Below are 16559 nucleotides of genomic sequence, written 5' to 3'. Positions count from 1 at the left end.
CCTATCGACAGAGACATAACAACATGGCGGCGCCCAGAGCAATGCGTAACGTTGGGTTCTAGGCACTACAGTTGGGCCATGCAGTAGCTGACTGCACTGGTGAACTTTTTTGTGGCTATACCTGCGAAGCTGGTATAGTCAGAGCAGTGCACAAAATACCTCGCAATACGAGCCAGTTCAGTGCCAATTGAGAGGGCATTTTCTGTAGCTGGAGAAGTTGTTTCAGCTAGAAGGGAACTACTTCTGCCTGACCAAGTAGAGCAGCCGACAACCTTTTATGTTCATCCCAGCAACGCGCTTTTGTGCTTATGGCAAGCTAGCCTTGATCAATGCTGTGTCCTAGCCACCTTCTCTGATATTTTCACTCTTCTAAGAACAGTGCTCGAGACTGATACTTTTTGTGCAGCCACACGCACCTTTCGTGCTCATTTCATCACTGATAGTTGAACTGTGATGTTCTTGGGTGCTCAAATAAATGTTTTGTAGTGGTTAAATGTGTCTGTCCTTGATTATTCGTATTCGATTCGTATTCGAAAAATTTGATATTCGCACACCCCTACTTCTGAGATTTGAAGCATCACGTCCTGCGTCGTGTACAGTTTGCTTCTAAATCCCAGCCTCGCATGGGGGAAGAGGCCGTGTTTTTGCATGTGGGTTTGGAAACGGCCGAGGATAGCGTGTTCGTACAGTTTTCCTAGGCACGAGGTGACCGACATGGAACGGAGGCTTGCCAATTGAACTGGTTTACCTGGTTTTAGAATAAAGGTGACCTTAGCGTAGGTCCATTCCAGGAGGGGGTGCCCCTCTCCAGTGTTCATCGAAAAGCTTGGTTACGGCTTGAACCAAATTTTCGTCCAGGTTCAGTAATGTTTTGTTGGTGATTTTATCCGCGCCCGGCGCCGACATGGTGCGCAGCTTGTGCATACCTACTCTCACTTCCCTTGTCGATATGTCTTCGTCAAACACGGGGTTCAGAGGGCTTGAGTATTTGAGGGGTAGGCTTCTAGCTGTGGTTGTGAGATACCCGTCTTTTAAGTTTTGGATCAAAGCGCTGTCTTCCACATTTAATTTCTTGGCGCTGCGATTTACGTTACGTTGTTGGGAGTCTTTAGTGTTTTATGTTTCTAAGAGGCAACGTAGAAGCTTCCACGTGTTTTTCAGTCCCAGATTTGCAACCGCATGGAAGCAAATCCAGATTTGCTTCCATGCAGTTGCAAATCTGGTCCCACTGTTGACGGGTTAGGTGTACTGCGTGTGCTTCAATCTTTTTCCTAAGGCTGCTATCCTTAGTTTAAGAGGCCGTGTTTGTTTTTCAGCCATCTTTTTTGCATACTGGAGTGTGTTTCCCACATGTGGACAAGTCTGCTGTCCACGATTTTCGTTTCCCGATTACTCGGGATGTGGCACTTCCGACGTCCTATGTGAGTGCATTCACCCAGTTTGCAAGGTTCTCTATCTCAGTAGTGGATTTCTTCCGGAGATTCCTGAATTTATCCCAGTCTGTGATTTTTAGTGTCCTTTTTACAGAGGGAGAGATTGACTTCAGTGCGGAAGTTGTTTGAATGTTGTAGTCGTCGCTGCCTAGGGAGGTCTGCGTGTTGGTTCACAAACACTGTGCGATGTTTTTGGTGATCGTGGGATTGGGTTGGTGTTTAGCTGCGCGCTGTTATGTATCGTTAACGGATTAGGGCCTCATTTTGCATTAATGTCCAGTGTTGCGATTCTTTTCTGCACTTTTGCTTGTAACCCCAGCTTACGTTTCTTGCGTTCAAATCTCCTCGGGTTCTTCGCGCGGTTGTTTAGCACTTTTGTAATAACCGCAAGCGGAGGGGGCGAAGGGGGGGGGGGGGGGGGGGCTCCGCTGCTTTTTGGCGCGCTGTACGTGTTGAGGATGAACAAGCTGGGGCTTCTTCTGCTTTGGGACGGAGGGGGAGATGCAACGGTTTGTCTGATGTTGCCATCAGACCTCGGGATGCATCGGGCGGTTGGTGTGTGTGTAGTGTTTTATGGCGCACAGGCAACTAAGGCCATCATGCGCCAAGCATACGGTGTTACGAAAATTTTTCCGCTGAATTTTATAGAAAAGTGAAGAATCATCGGTGGTGTAGGGGGCCTAAAACGTTAGTGCGACCTAGTGATCACATAGGAAAGAATTTCTAGAAATGGCTAATATTAAAACCTTTAAAGGGGGTTGGACACCTCAGCAGCTATCCTTGTTGTCTTGTTTTGTTAGCAGGAATTGGACCGTAAGGTGTGTGTGGCCTATCCGGAGATGACAGAGAACCACTTGCTTGAAACGTTCCTGCTGCACACATGACTTCCATTCACCCTAAAGCTATCTTTACCAAGCGCAGTTTGCTATTTACTTCGTTTTTCCAAGGCGAATGCCCTTTTTTTTTCTTAATTTACGTTGTACTAAATTTGTGCAATCCTTAAATGGTATACATTGTTTATTTTGTCTTCCCACAAGCTTCAGCAGCGCACAAATCTGCTCTGTCGTTGCCTTTCATTCTGACATGACTGGGGACCCAGCATAATTTTGTCTTTTGCTATGTTGTGAATGGTGTCACCCAGTGACGGAGTGATTGCACTTCTAGAGTGAAGAGATGTCAGTACCATTAGGAGGCCTGTGTAAATAATACTGTTCGTGAGATTCTCGTTTACTATTTTTCCTGCAGCTGCACAAATGTCAGGACAGCGCCCGTCCTGTGTTTTTCGTGTTCCTTCTGTCCTCGTTCCGTAGCGCTGTTGTGAATCTATTTGTCAGGTAATGTGTCCTGTATATTGAGATTCTGGCATATCTCTTCGAATCGCAATACCAGTGGCCAGGTAGCTTGCGGTTTGTGGGTAAATAATATTCAACAACGACATTTCGCCACAACTGGATAGTATATATGTTTTGGTAGCGATTATTCTGTATTCAAGGGAGGTTTCATTTATTTCTGCACAGAGGTTGACTATGGGAGTTGTTCTGTATGCGCCACATGAGAGCGCTAGGCCTCAGTTTTGTACTCGATCCAATTTTTACGGCATGACAGACCTGCCCAACCGTACAGTGAACCCATAATCTAATAAGGAACGTACCAAACTGACAGTTGCAGGCGGAGTGCTCAGGCGGTCGCATTTATGATAAGGACATCAGCTTTATCTAGTTGTGTTTTGATGAGAAAGTGGTAGGAAAGGTGATAACTCAATCGGCTGGTGATTCGGGCGTCTGTCATGTTAAGGGTTCCCCTCTTCGACAGGCCGTGATTGCATATAGCAAATCTGCGAATTAAGCCTGCCGTTAATTTCGGTTTCCTTGTCTAGGAGTTCTATATGAGGGTGGCACCCAAAGTGTCTTGTATATATAGAGGCCAAGGATTCCGAGTCTGTTGGCCAGGGGTGTGTCGCAGTGTATGCGTAGAACCCGAGGAAGTTGTCTGATCACGTGGAGTGATCATTTGAATGGAAAACACTTAAGGCCCATAAAGGTCAGTTTCGAAGTGATAATATCAATTGTATATTGTAAAGTATTTTATGCCTCTCCTATGGAGCCTTTTGTCGTCCATGAAGTGGTGTCGTAGGTGTATAGTGCCGCGCGGAGGTCAGGTATGATAGTGGGCTAACGCTATTTTCAGTAGGAGGGAGCAGAGAACTGCACCTTGTGGAGTGTCACCTTTATTAACCCTCCCAATCCAGAACACTCCACAAGGTGCAGTTCCTGGCTAAACAACTCACCAACATACCTGACCTGGATGGGGACGGATGGTATAGTGCTGGCTGGAAAACATGTTCAAACAGTTTTTTCACGCAACTGATGAGGGAGACAGGGCAAAGGTTTCGGAGGATGACTGCCTTGCTGGGTTTGGGAATAAAAGTGATGTGTGCATGTTTCCAGGTGGAGGGCAGCGCTCCATCAGTTCCTAAAGTGAGGTGTCGTCAAGGTTGCGGAGGACCTTGTGTGTCATGTGGTCTGGTCCGGGGTCTGTTGGGCGGCGTATGGTAATCAGTGATCGTTCGACTTCATCAAGGGTGTTGTCCTTGTCGAGGTTCGGATTAGGCCGAGGGGGCCCAGGACAAGTGATTCCGTCCCAATCGATAGAATTGTTTTCGCAGTGCATATGTCTTGTAGAGTTCGGTTGATGTCAGTGCCCTTTTTGTAGATCAAGGTAGCGAGACGGTTCTCGCAATCACAAAGAGAACAAGGAAGAGGAAAGCCTCAGGGTGCTTGCCAGCGTTTCGGCAAGAAGACTTCGTATGGCCCAGGTGAACAGAAGCCCCCTTCCCCTTCCTTGTTCACTTTGTGTCTTTTGTAGATCAAATTGAATAATCTTCTTGACTCGTTTGCGGGGGGTGTGTAAAGCTTGCTCAATCCTACTCGCCCAGGGAGCTGGTTCTGGCGCAAGATGAGAGCCAAGTTTGTCTCGCTCTCAGAGGAGTTGAGTGCTTTGGGTTATTGGAGTTTAACGTGCCAAAGCGACTCAGGCTATGAGGGACGCCGTAGTGAAGGGCTCCGGAAATTTCCACCACCTGGGGTTCTTTAATGTGCACTGACATATCACGGAAGAGAAGAGTGGGGAAGAAATATTTTGTTTTTGAATGTATGGGTACTGATAAAGATGGGGAGGTTGCTGCCGAGATAATCTGCTAAGACACCCTGTGGCTTAACCAAGACGTGCGGGCTTGCATATGTAAGCAAGGTCACCGAGGGCCCGCATGTAACACGTGCCGATTCTTGCGGGTGTGTTTAGGTTTGTGTCGGTGTACTGTTGATAACTGGTAAGGTTTAAGGAGTGAGGATGGCTGTGTGATGTGTGGGTGCTGTCACCGAATAACATTTAAATGGGTTATGACTGCGTTTTTCAGACTCATTTTGTTCGCTATGACTCTCGGAACAACTGGGAATGAGGTCATTTGGTGCAACGAGTAATTTGTAATTGAATTTTTAAAACTTGTGCTGTACCGTGTGGTAGTCAGGTAAGACTAACGCGCTCGCGATTCATGACGCCGTGAACCAACGCTCACGTGCTTTCTCTCAACTGAACGAGTGAACTGCGCACTCCTCGTAACGAGCGTAGGGGAGTGGGTGGCTCGCTGTTCGGGATAGGAGTGCTGAGGGTAAAGGGGGGGGGGGGGGGGGAGTGACGGCAGGGGGACAAAGGCAACAGAGGTCCGTGTCCTTCCCTTTTCTGTCTACTGCCGATCTCGGCGGCTTAACTGTAATGTGTCAAGGTGATTTTGCATCGGTTTTCCACCAGACGGCGGCGCTGTCGGGGGAGGGGCTTAGAGTCAACTTCAAATTGCAATTTTTAGCTAAAATGCCCACGTAGAGCCCTGCTTATTTTTTTAAGTATGCATAACAACGGTCGTGGCTAGAACGCCACGATTTGTTGGGAGATCATAAATGACCCCTTTAATGTACAGGTTGCTTGTTCCTGCGTAACTGCGTTTGGTGTGGAATTCTGTCTGAATGTATTGTTCGACTCCTTGGTGAGTGGTATATGGTGTACGTGACGGTGGAGATGAGCCTGTTGGTTGTGAATGGCCTCTTGGGGGGGGGGGGGGGGGGGGTACGCTTTCTGGACGACGTATACCTTCGTGCGTGTCCTACTGACATGCACTGACGGATGACTATGTGAGCAGCCTATCCGTCAAGCTCACCAAGACAGCACAGGCATAACTGTGTGTGCCCACCCTCCGCCATTCCTAGAAAAGCTTTTCCCGCCAAAAAAATAAAACGGTTGAAAGTAATCGCTCGTTCTGTTTGTCGTCTCTCTGCTTCATGCCTTCCTGTCAAGGTTATCGCTTCACTTCAAGAATCACACACAAGCATGATTGCTCTCTCAGTATACCAAAAACAGGTTTCCTTGTGATACTTCATAAATATCACGGCTGCAACACCGCTGTCGCTGTATGCATGAGGAGCACATACTATAGACATATAAAAAAACTGCGCTTTCCGCAGTCCTGTTGCTACTCGCCCCACTGTCAGAGTTTGTGCTTCGTCTACAGACCATTCAGTAAACTGTGCTGCATTCTTGCGCGGCCTGAAATGAATGATGTGCTCACCGTGTGCTTGTCTTCGGTGAGCTCTGCCATCCGAAGCTGCACTTGGAGCTACGTGGAGAACACGTCCAGCACCTCCAGGCATCCAACGCCGCGCTCGTAAACAGTCGTGTCCTGCGCAAATTCGTTACGGGGGCTTCAAACAGCAGCCCTGATGTCACACTTTTCCAGAGCACATGGTTAGCGCGGTGCGAGCAACGGCGAGCCCCTACTGCAGCTGCGTCGGCGCGTCTTTCCAGTAATGCAAGTTTGGATAGCTTCGTGGCTTGTATACTATAAGTAGCACTTGAGAGAAAACGCTCGTTCTGTCGTCGTCTCTCTGCCCCAGGTAGTTTTGTGAAAATTAGTCATTCCATTGCAAAAATCACACTGAAGAGCTTGATTGGTCCATCATTAATACACCAAAAATGGTTGCCTTGTGAAAGTTCATAAACATATGGTTACAACACAAGTGTGACAGTACGGGGAGCGCATACTAAACGCATCCAAGAAAAGATGTCAGGGTTTTAACTTGGTTAAACCTACTAGTGCGAAAGCTCTAGTTTTTGCCTATACCAAGTATTATTTGGTCCCAATAGGCTAAGGTCCAATTTCGGGTGTGGCCCGGGTCATACTTTGGAAATGCCTCAATTCAAATTTGGAGGTCGCCATCGTGTTTGGCTTGGTCAATTATGGTTGGACATAGATTTTGGTACAAAGTTGAGTGAAACCGTGGGCAGGGTGTGTGCCTCATGTAGGGCATTTTTGGTCAAAGAGAAATACGCTCTGTTTAGCGTTTGACCTTTCGCCACATCCGTGCGCAGTGCGCATTTGTAAGGAGGGGTACATAAGGCGCGCTTCCCCATAGAACAGGCGCAGACACTCGCCATAGAAGGAGAAGAAAAAGCAACAGTCGGACGGCGCAGAAACACCCTGGCCAATCCCCCGCCATGGGTATGTGCCATTAAGCCTGAGGACATCGTCATCATCATCAACACCGATCCAGAAGTGGTAGCTTGGGAGTTGGTTGAAAAGCAGCGAGAGCTTTTCGCTTTGAGATATCCAGGCTTAACCTTAGCTAAGCCACAGCCAAATTTTTTAGTCGGTGTTTCGCACTAAAATTTCACTCTACGCTGTCCTGCTTTTACTCGTCCGACTGTACGTGCTCGTGCTTCGTCTACAGACCGTATAGCTGTGGGTGCGGCATTCTCGCGCGAGCTGAAATGAGTGAGCTGCTCACCGTGTGCCTGTCCTCGGCGACGGTGAGCTCTGTGCCGTCCGAAGCCGCACTTGGAGAACGCGTCCAGCACCTTCAGTCATCCAACGCCGCTTTTGCGTACAGTCGTGACCTGCGCAAGTTCATTAGGGGGGCTTGACACAGCAGCCTCTTGGCAGCCATGACGTCACACTTTTTCACAGCACGCGGTTAGCCCGGTGTCACCTACGGCGCTCCCCTGCTGCAGCTGCATCGATGCGTCCTTCAAGTAGCGGAAGCACGGATAGCACAGTCACCTGGTGTACTATATGGTAGCTGGCCACTTCAATCTGCTGCATTGCAATATGTAGTTTTGTGACCGGCGAAACAGGACGCAGGGGGTATTTGCTCGGATAAAAATTGTTGCAAAAGTTAATTAGAGTGTGCCTCCACCGTGTAACACATCGTGTGTGGCGCTGACGAGCTGTGATACCCTTTCGAAAGGATAGCAATCTCTAGAGGCCATGGGTCAGTGCGGCACAGCTATCTCGATCGACATAAGACACTTTCCGAAAACGACTTTCTTTGCTCGGACCATTTCGTCAACGTCGGCTGCAGGACAAGTCTCACACTGTTGAGGACCCTCGGAAAACATCATTGAAACGAGAGCACTTCAAACCTGATGCTGGGCCTTCCAATTTCTCAAGAATATTCGACTAGTTGTACGCTTCGGAAGAATAGATGGAAAGAAGTGCATGCTATTTCATCCATTAGTGGGGTACAAGCGAAAGCCCCGTGAACCAGCGTTGATTCCTCTCCCGCAGGAAGCGCAGGGGACACTGCAGTGGCCGATGATTTATCCAATGTCCATCACACTTGGCTAGCAGCCTACTTCCTTGATAGGAAATGGTTTGCATACCATGCTAATGAAACTAAATAGGACGACCATTGGTCAGATGACTTCGCAACTCTTTGGCCACCGTGCACGATCACATATGTTCCATTCGCTAAATACGCAACATACCCCGGCTAAATATACATGTATGCTGTGAGGGCCTACTTTTGCGACAGTTTTGTGTTGGATGCAGTGCTTTAAATGCCCACAACGTGCTTTCGACGATTGACGCCTCTCGCGGCGATTGTTTTTAGCAGGATCACCACCTCGAAAAAGCGTTGGCGTATTCTGCTCGAGCTGAGAAAGGTAAATCCCAAATTTTTCTCCGTGTAAGCATGCCATGTGCAAATTCTATTTATTTTAAGCTGGAAGACAGGTTTGGAAGCGGCACCCGGGTTATTTCTCCTGGGCTGGCGGGGTTTGTAATCGCAGGTGGCGGGAATGAATCGCCATTCGATGTTGCAAGGGTTCTTGAAAGGAAAAAAAAATCACAAGTCACAAAATCACAAATCAATCTAGCGCTTGCGGGTCGATGGTCATGTCATTATGTATTGAAAAAAAAAAACAACAGATAGCCCTAGAAAAAATTACTGGCTGTGCTCCAGGAAGAAGGGTGGCAAAGCGCTGAGGGGAAGTCGTGTTAGTTAACTCCTGCGATGCTTGCTCAAAACGAGGCTCAACAAGCGTTGAAAATCAGTGACGGCGTCAAGGGTACGCGACGGGCAGCGGCAAAAACAGTCACGCAGGCACCATGCCTACGTAAAAATTAATTCTCCGCTCCTCCCCAGTAAAAAATTTTCTGCCCGCGTTCCCAGTTAAGTATTATTAAGGAGAATATTTTTTACTTTGAGGACTTAAAAGCGTCGCAGTCCTGCTATCACGGAAATAGTTAGATAACGTGATCACATCAACGGAGCAGGACGCTGCTGATTGGTTTATGATTTGGTTTTATGGGGTTCAACGTCCCAAAGCGACTCAGGCTATGGGGGATGCCGTAGTGAAGGGCTCCGGAAATTGCGACCACCTGGGGTTCTTTAGCGTGCACTGACATCGCACAGCACACAGGCCTCTAGAATTTCGCCTCCATCGAAATTCAGCCGCCGCGGCCGGGATCGAACCCGCGTCATTCGGGCCAGCAGCTGAGCGCCGTAACCACTGAGCCACCGCGGTGGGGCAGGACGCTGCTGAGTACGCTCAGCATTTTGTGTGCAGTAAAATTTGTTCAAAGTGCTTACATTATACTGGTACTATAATTTGGAGAACACTACTGAGTACGCGCTGTATTTGGTCTGCATAGTAATATTTGTTCATTGTGTCTAGAATACATTGCCACTATAATTTGGCTAAGATGTGTTGCCATAAAGGCTGCGACAGCAGTTCCAAGAATGTGGAGCTCTCGATCAAGAGTCGGCATATTTACTCTACGCAGGAGTACACTGGCTTCAGGACCCCTACCCCGCCTGCTGCCTGGATCCCGGACAACACGACTGCTGACTATGATCCTCAGTGGAACATGGTTGACGAAGAGAAAGTGGAAAACCTGCTGGAGCATCTGGCGTTGCTGGTCTGAAAGCCCTCGTGGCTGGACGGTTCCGGAGGCTATTCCCTACATCGCGGAAATTCCAAGCTGCACAGGATGCGTCGAAGAATTCACTGCACAGCTAACTGACAAGGAAGGTTTGTTTATGTTTACTGAGGACTACCTAACAAATGTCATGGGTATGAGCTTAGGGATGGCTCTCAAGGTATGCAATGTGGTGAGGTCACTGATAGAAAACCCGGCATAGGTTTCGCGACTAGTTTAACATCATCTGCATGAAGACATGACCACCGACCTTATGGAGCAGGACATCAGCAATACTTCATGTGTGACCCATGGAGACTGGGATGCAGCAGGACATCAGCATGCCTTCATGTCTAATCTCGGAGATTGGAGGGCTACAAAATTCTCACCATTTGCACTGTGTCAGCGTTGCGCCTTGAGTGAATGTGTCTCATGCAGCGTGTCAGCTCTCGCTCCACCATTTTCGCCAAAATGAACAGGTTTGTTTTGCATTTGTCTCCTTTCTGGCACTGCTCGTCGATATTGGCTAGAATACCCATTCCCAGAGCAACTGGAACTCAGTCACCAGCTGCCATATCTGATAACGAAGCAGTGTTGGGAATAACGCAGGGTTACTGGCAATGGGTGCTTGGTACTAGGTCGCTGGATACTGGGAGGTAAGTGCAGCATTTATGAAACATCGAGGTCTGTGCTCATTAAAGAGACAGTATATTAATTACTGACTGAAACACGTGTCATGAGATTATATTCGAAAAAAAAAGTACCATGATGTAAGAGTGGAGCAGTGCCATATCGGAGGAAACAAAAATATATAATTTTAATTTGGCATTGAAAAACGCCTAAGAGCGATGAAGCCTTTCCATTATTGGTGTACCCACCACGTGACCGTATCTCCGAGATGTGCACTGTTTGGAGCGGTAACCACGGTCTTCTAGAACGTCAGTGTCCACACGACGGACCGGAGCACGGGAGAAAAGGTCACGTGAGTGATGTGCCGAGTGCGACAACACACCGAGGGAAGGAAAATTCTAGGAACTGCTGTCCTCTTCGCTCATCTACCGCTGCCCTCTATTCGCGAGCAAACTCAGCGTAAGGGGGCACTGTGATGTCTGGCGGCTCACAACAACGTGACAGCCCGTTGAAAAGGGGTGTGAACGTGGACGTGATCATCGTCATCATAAATATATTGCTACACTGGGCAAGATGATGTATTTGCAAAGGTCCGTACGTGGTCTGTGGATGTGTCCATGCATATAACTGGTCGCTTTGAAAATGTATTGCTGTTCCTGGCTTGCGATGAAATTCGCGCTGGTTTGTGGAAAGCGGTCACGTTTTTGACGGTGAGCGCTTAATTCTGACGTGCTCTAGAATCCCCATGGGCACTGAAGCCGAAGTTGTGACATTATTTGCGTGACAGATCCGCATATGAGATAGCGGTCTGACTGAGAGATGCATTTACGGAGTCAACAGTAGAGTAACCAAGGTGTTCCAGCTGTGTCCCCAAGAGATGGAAGTACGTCAGGACGGTGTTCATTCATTTCCACAGATAAGGACCTCGGTGATTTTGCCATCAATGAGCATGAAAGCCAAGGCGCCGCGCTCGCCAGATGTTCTTTCACTCTTCGCGCTCTCTTATGTGCCGCGTTGTTGCCGCTAAATTTTTCGTTGCAATTAGCAGTAGAAAAAATTCTTCGAGTCGAATGCTAATTATGCTCTCCTTATGAAGCTACCTTTGGCGAAAAGGACAGCAAATAATTCGGGGCACTTTGACTGTCTAAAGCATAGTGTCGAACCGGAACCGAACCTGAACCCGAAACAGGAACAGAACCCGAATTTTCACCCGAAACCGTAGCTGAACCGAACCCAAAGCCTTGCCATTACTGGTGTACCCACCACGTGATCGTATCTCCATGAAGGTGGGTCCAGACGTGCGGACCGAATCGCGGATGGTACGCGCGCGTCAGCGCGGTTATCGTGACACGTGCATCCGGGAGTCGGTCTGAACGTCGGGCATTCACACGAACGCAGCGGACAATCCGCGCATACTCTCGCCCACAGCGGGCTTGCGCTGTTAGCGTGGCTTCGAAAACTCAGCTGCCGAGAGTTTAAACATGAACGCCGAACGAAAACGTCGTCTCGCCGCACTGGTTGTCGCCATTAAAGCGTCTGAGGGCGAGAAGGAAGCTTTCGCGTCTAAAACGGTTATGTTGGACAAAGTCAAGGTTGGAAAATCAATGTTTGGCCATGCAGGACCTGCTGTACGAGGACCTACTTGAATGCGACCCGGAGAGTACAAACGCTTGCTGCGGCTTAGTCCAGAGCAGTTTTGCCAGATACTGGCTCACAGAGCTCCTTCTCTCCATATTCACTCAAATAAGCAGAAACAACAAAGCTAAGCGGGTATTTACGCACACGCTCAAATACACAGTACGACGCAGTGAGAGAAATACGAAAAGGAGGACACACAATGCTGCACTCGAGCTGCAAATGCGGCGAAAAGCGCGCCAAAACGAAAGGCGCCAGCACGGAGCAAAGCCGACTTCATTCAGGATAGCTAGCCAGACGAGCGCACCTAGAAGTAAAAACAATCCCGGTCCGCCGACAAGCCCTCGGACTGAAAAAGGCTCTGGCCTTTTTCATTCGGTCCGCGGTCCGGGCCCAGAAAAGGCCGATTCACACGACGGACCGTTCGACCGCGGCCCGCGTACTACGTGTTCATACATCAGCACATTTAGAGGCGCTCTGCCGGCCGTGGCCTCTCAGGGCCGGCAGCGCGCCTCTAAATGTGCTGACGCATGAACACGTAGTGCGCGGGCCGCGGGCGAACGGTCCGTCGTGTGAATCGGCCTTTTAAAGTGCACGCCGCCGGCTCAAGGTCGCTCAGAGCAGGGACGTTCACGTTACGTGGCACGCGGACAGCGCTGACGCGCCCGGACCATCCGCGATCCGGTCCGCTCGTGTGCGGATGCTGCGGATGCAGAGGGAGTTGGAACTGGTCCAGAACGTCAGGGCGATGCAGGAGCAATACGTCTACGCCGATCCCGGAGCTTCGAATGCGGAGCGAGTGGAAAGGATTGTCCGACAGAGCACCCCACGTTTGCTCTATTTGCGGAAGAAGTCACTGCGGCGACTTGAACGAGCTAGCTGTGGCAGCGCGTCGGGTAGAAGCCGAAATCTCGGCAGCCTGCGCCGCCGCTCTACGCGCTCTATCACACCAAAAGAGTCCTAGTTTTTTCGTGCAGGACTAACGCATTTAAAAATTCCTTTCCTTGCGCACTGTTTGCGATTGGAATTGTTATCCGCCGATACGGTCAACTGTACAACGGTTTCGTGATTCCTCTGCGCCCTTGTGCCTCCCCCCATCAAAATGCATTCATGTTGTAAACAGTATCTTGTGTCTTTGTTCTGATTTATCATTCAACGTCCTGTATCTAATTGTTTGCTGTTTCTGAATTTGTTGATTTGTATTGTCCACTCCTGCCTAAGTCCTGTATCTTAGGCCTGTAAAATAAGTAAAAAAATTTTTACCAGCACTTAATTCTGACAGATACTCTCGGCTTGTATGCTGACACGCGAGTTTCCGGCTACTTTTTCGGTTTGTCAAGCAAGAGAAGCGGTATTTTCCGTAAAATAATATTTATATTGCATTTGAACGACATTTCCGAGATAACTCATTAGCAGTGTTTATACTCGGGTAAGATTTTTGAATGCCTTGGTAGCGTTACCGTCATCGTGGCTTTTGTGAAATTAAGTGATTTAACGAAGTGATCTAACAGTCCTTGAATTTACGGTGCCTCACCATAATTGAAATGTGCTGTAAATGCGAAGCAAAAAAAAAAAAAAAGACATGCGTGTAGACTTTGGCAAATTTACAAATATGTGTAATTCTTTAGGTGCTTGGCTCAAATAGTACTTTGCACCTTTCTTTACAGAAGTCTTTTTGCAGCAATGCTGTCAGCTGCTTACTGCTGCATTACACACCATCCGGTCATGTGGTGATATTGGTGTTTTTTGAGACTGAGATCTTCTAGAAGGGATTGTATATATTTGAGGTGTTTGGCAAGTGGTGGCCCCAAAATTAATGTGTACAGTTAATAAATCTCACAGAAGGGTCCAGGGATCTAGAAGCAGCTGCAGTTAGTGAAAAAAAATGGTTCTAGGAAAAAGCTAAAATACTAATTGACCAAGATGATTGGCCTACAATCAAAGAAACTGCTTGGATTTAACGTGGTGTTAGAGTGAAGGCCTTATGATGGTCAAGGTATTTTCAATTGTTGCCCATGCTTGGCCTTCCTTAGAATGGCCAATGGTTGGCCTGTCACCACATCTAAACACAAACTTTGATTGGTGTCCAGCATTTCGCCAGTTATGGAAGCGTTGGCCACTGATGATTTGCCCTGCTGAAAAAAGTTGTACGATGCAATAAGCTCATAGAGTTCGTCACACAAATATCATAGAAAATTATCATACAAATGTCATACATTTCTGTAAAGTCGTGCAATCATCAAAAAGATGTCACAGAATATTATACGAATTGTGTAATATTTTATGAGGAAGCCTCTATGAGGTTATTGCATCATAGATTTTTTTCAGCAGGGTGAAACCGCAGTTTCCAGCGCGGTGCACACAGCTACCGTTGCAACATTCCGAGCTGCTTTTCTTCTCTTTTGTCGATTTTCTGACGGGGATCCTGTCTGAGGCAAAGTGTTCGAAGGACTGAAGGGGCAATAAATGAAACGTGCTTTGTCTTGCTGCAACCTATACTTTCATTTCAGTGTCAGAGTTAGGTTTGGGGTTTGGAATAACGGAATAAAGTTTTTTCTTTACAAATTAGGACTTTTTCAAATGTTTATAGTTTCCCTCTTTGCGCGCAATCTGGCGGTCCATTCTTTTTGGTATGCAAGCCCTCGAGCAGCTGCTGGAAGACCCTATGAACCCAGCAACGGAAGAAGCAACAGTGCCTGCATTCGTGTAATAGTGTTTCCCTCTTGGCATGTGCACAAATAAATAGAAGTATGCGCTGCATATTGTCGTTGTCTTGATTAGTATACCAAAGCATTTCCCGCTGCCCAAGGCTGCAGGGCAGTAATACGTCAACTGTAAGTATTCAAGTTCCACTATTTCCCGATTCAGACAGTACAGCTGTAACGGAGGGTGCTTTGTTAAGCACGCATAGCTCGTAGTGACGCTTTGTACTTTCAGTTACTCTTTGTAGCAGGCAACGTCTTTTTCTGCGAGAATGTCTCCGAACCTAGCACCACACTGACACCTGATGATGAAATAAAACTCATTGGTTAATAGACTGCAAACAACAGAAATTGAAAAATGAGAAAAGAACTTCCTACTGCTGGCTGGAGACTGAGAAAGAAACTTCAGTAGCGTTTGTAATTTACTAAGACGACCATGTTCAGGAAATTAATAGAAGATGCCATTCATAGAATTCCTCATCAACGCATGTTGCGCTTACCAATAACAGAGCTCCTGTTGCGCATAAAACGTAGCATATTTTGCATTACGTCCGTGGACATCAGCTGGCTAGTTTCTGACTCCGTGCGCTAGTATACGTTGTTTGTGCTTTCTACGTGACGTAGGGTGCCTATTTATATTCCTTTTCGTCGCGATTTAAACATCCACGGTTGTTCTCTGTGCGAACGGAGCGACCAACGAATGCCACGACGCCAATGCCGGAACTTGCTTTCAATTTCCCAATACAAGTTTTAGCGCTCGGTAAGTCCTTTTAATGCGTTATGCTCGCTTCAGCAGTTTTGGTCCAGCACGTCTACGTTGACGCACCTGTAGGGCATCTAGGGTTTTTTTTCCAGAAACCCATAGCGCCAAAGGCATTATAGTGGGGCTACAGGAAACAAAAAAAAAGAGTGCAGCTTCACAAGAGTGACAAGAAAGCATTATTTCATGTAACCCACAACACATCTTGAACGCACCTCTGCCATACAAGTTTCTATGCTTTCTGTAACATTGAAAGCGATCTGACTGTACTTAATCAGCAACTTCACTACCTAACCATTATCCCGTGACCAGATTAACGGACGGCCTAACCATATCAACGAATACTCCAATTTCATAAACCTTTTTTTTAATGCATCGGAAATTAATTTTGAGAAAAGAAATCACCGCTTCATTATGCTGACTTTCACATGACCGGTGCGACCTGGCTTTTATTACCGTGGTACACGTATTTCTTGCCGTTTATGAAGCATCGTGCGTGAGATTGACTTCTTCGACACTGATTTTCGCGAAACTTCCTACACTTTATTCTTCCTTGCGTACCCCTTCCCAAAAATCCTCTTAAATGCTAACTTTGCTTTCTTTTTGTTAATTAGCAATCCTTAAAATCTGCTTTTCAGCGTAGGAAGCGAAAATATTAATCGAAGGACGATCTCTGCAAGATCTGGACTTGTCCAGCCTACGAGCACTTTCATTTTTACCGATTCAACACACGTTTGATTTACACGTATAACTGCGACAGATATAACGAACGCTCGGCTATTAAGGCGAAAGCCTTTAATGCCCCATACTGTTGTTAGCAGACGCGTCGGCAGCCGTGTCGACAGACGCGTCGGCAGGAATGTCGACAGACGCGTCGGCAGATTCGTCCGCCTTTCGGCGTCACTGCTTAAAGCAGGGAACACATGTCCGGCAACGCGTCCGGCGCGCCGCTCCGGTCGCCGCTTCCGAACTGCCGCACCACAGCAAGCAGGGACACACAAGGAGCGGTGAGCATCGCTGCGCCGCTCAACCCAAGCTCCGCCCACAACCGGCGTCGCACTTCGCCGCCGCGCAGCGGTGCCTGAGCGCTGCTTGGCTTGGTCAGCGCCTCCTCTATACTTTCTGTGCCTGGGAGAACGAGAGGCGAATAA

The 16559-nt window shown here is 47.9% G+C and overlaps 1 protein-coding gene across 1 annotated transcript in view; it reads left to right on the top strand.

Moving 5' to 3' along the window:
- LOC149372508 (uncharacterized) overlaps positions 1-12333 on the top strand; it is a 94656-nt gene extending 82323 nt beyond the window's left edge. Inside the window, exon 4 of the mRNA XM_089566998.1 lies at positions 9547-12333. Coding sequence (XP_089423124.1) covers positions 9547-9687 — 141 coding nt within the window. The 3' untranslated portion in view covers positions 9688-12333. The remainder of the gene's footprint in view (positions 1-9546) is intronic.
- Positions 12334-16559: the final 4226 nt, after the last annotated feature.

Source organism: Amblyomma mixtum, chromosome 1 (assembly GCF_055824585.1).
Source record: "Amblyomma mixtum isolate Tamu chromosome 1, ASM5582458v1, whole genome shotgun sequence".
NCBI lineage: Eukaryota > Metazoa > Arthropoda > Arachnida > Ixodida > Ixodidae > Amblyomma > Amblyomma mixtum.
The sequence above is the reverse complement of the archived record's forward strand: the minus strand, read 5'-3'. Positions and strand labels throughout refer to the sequence as shown.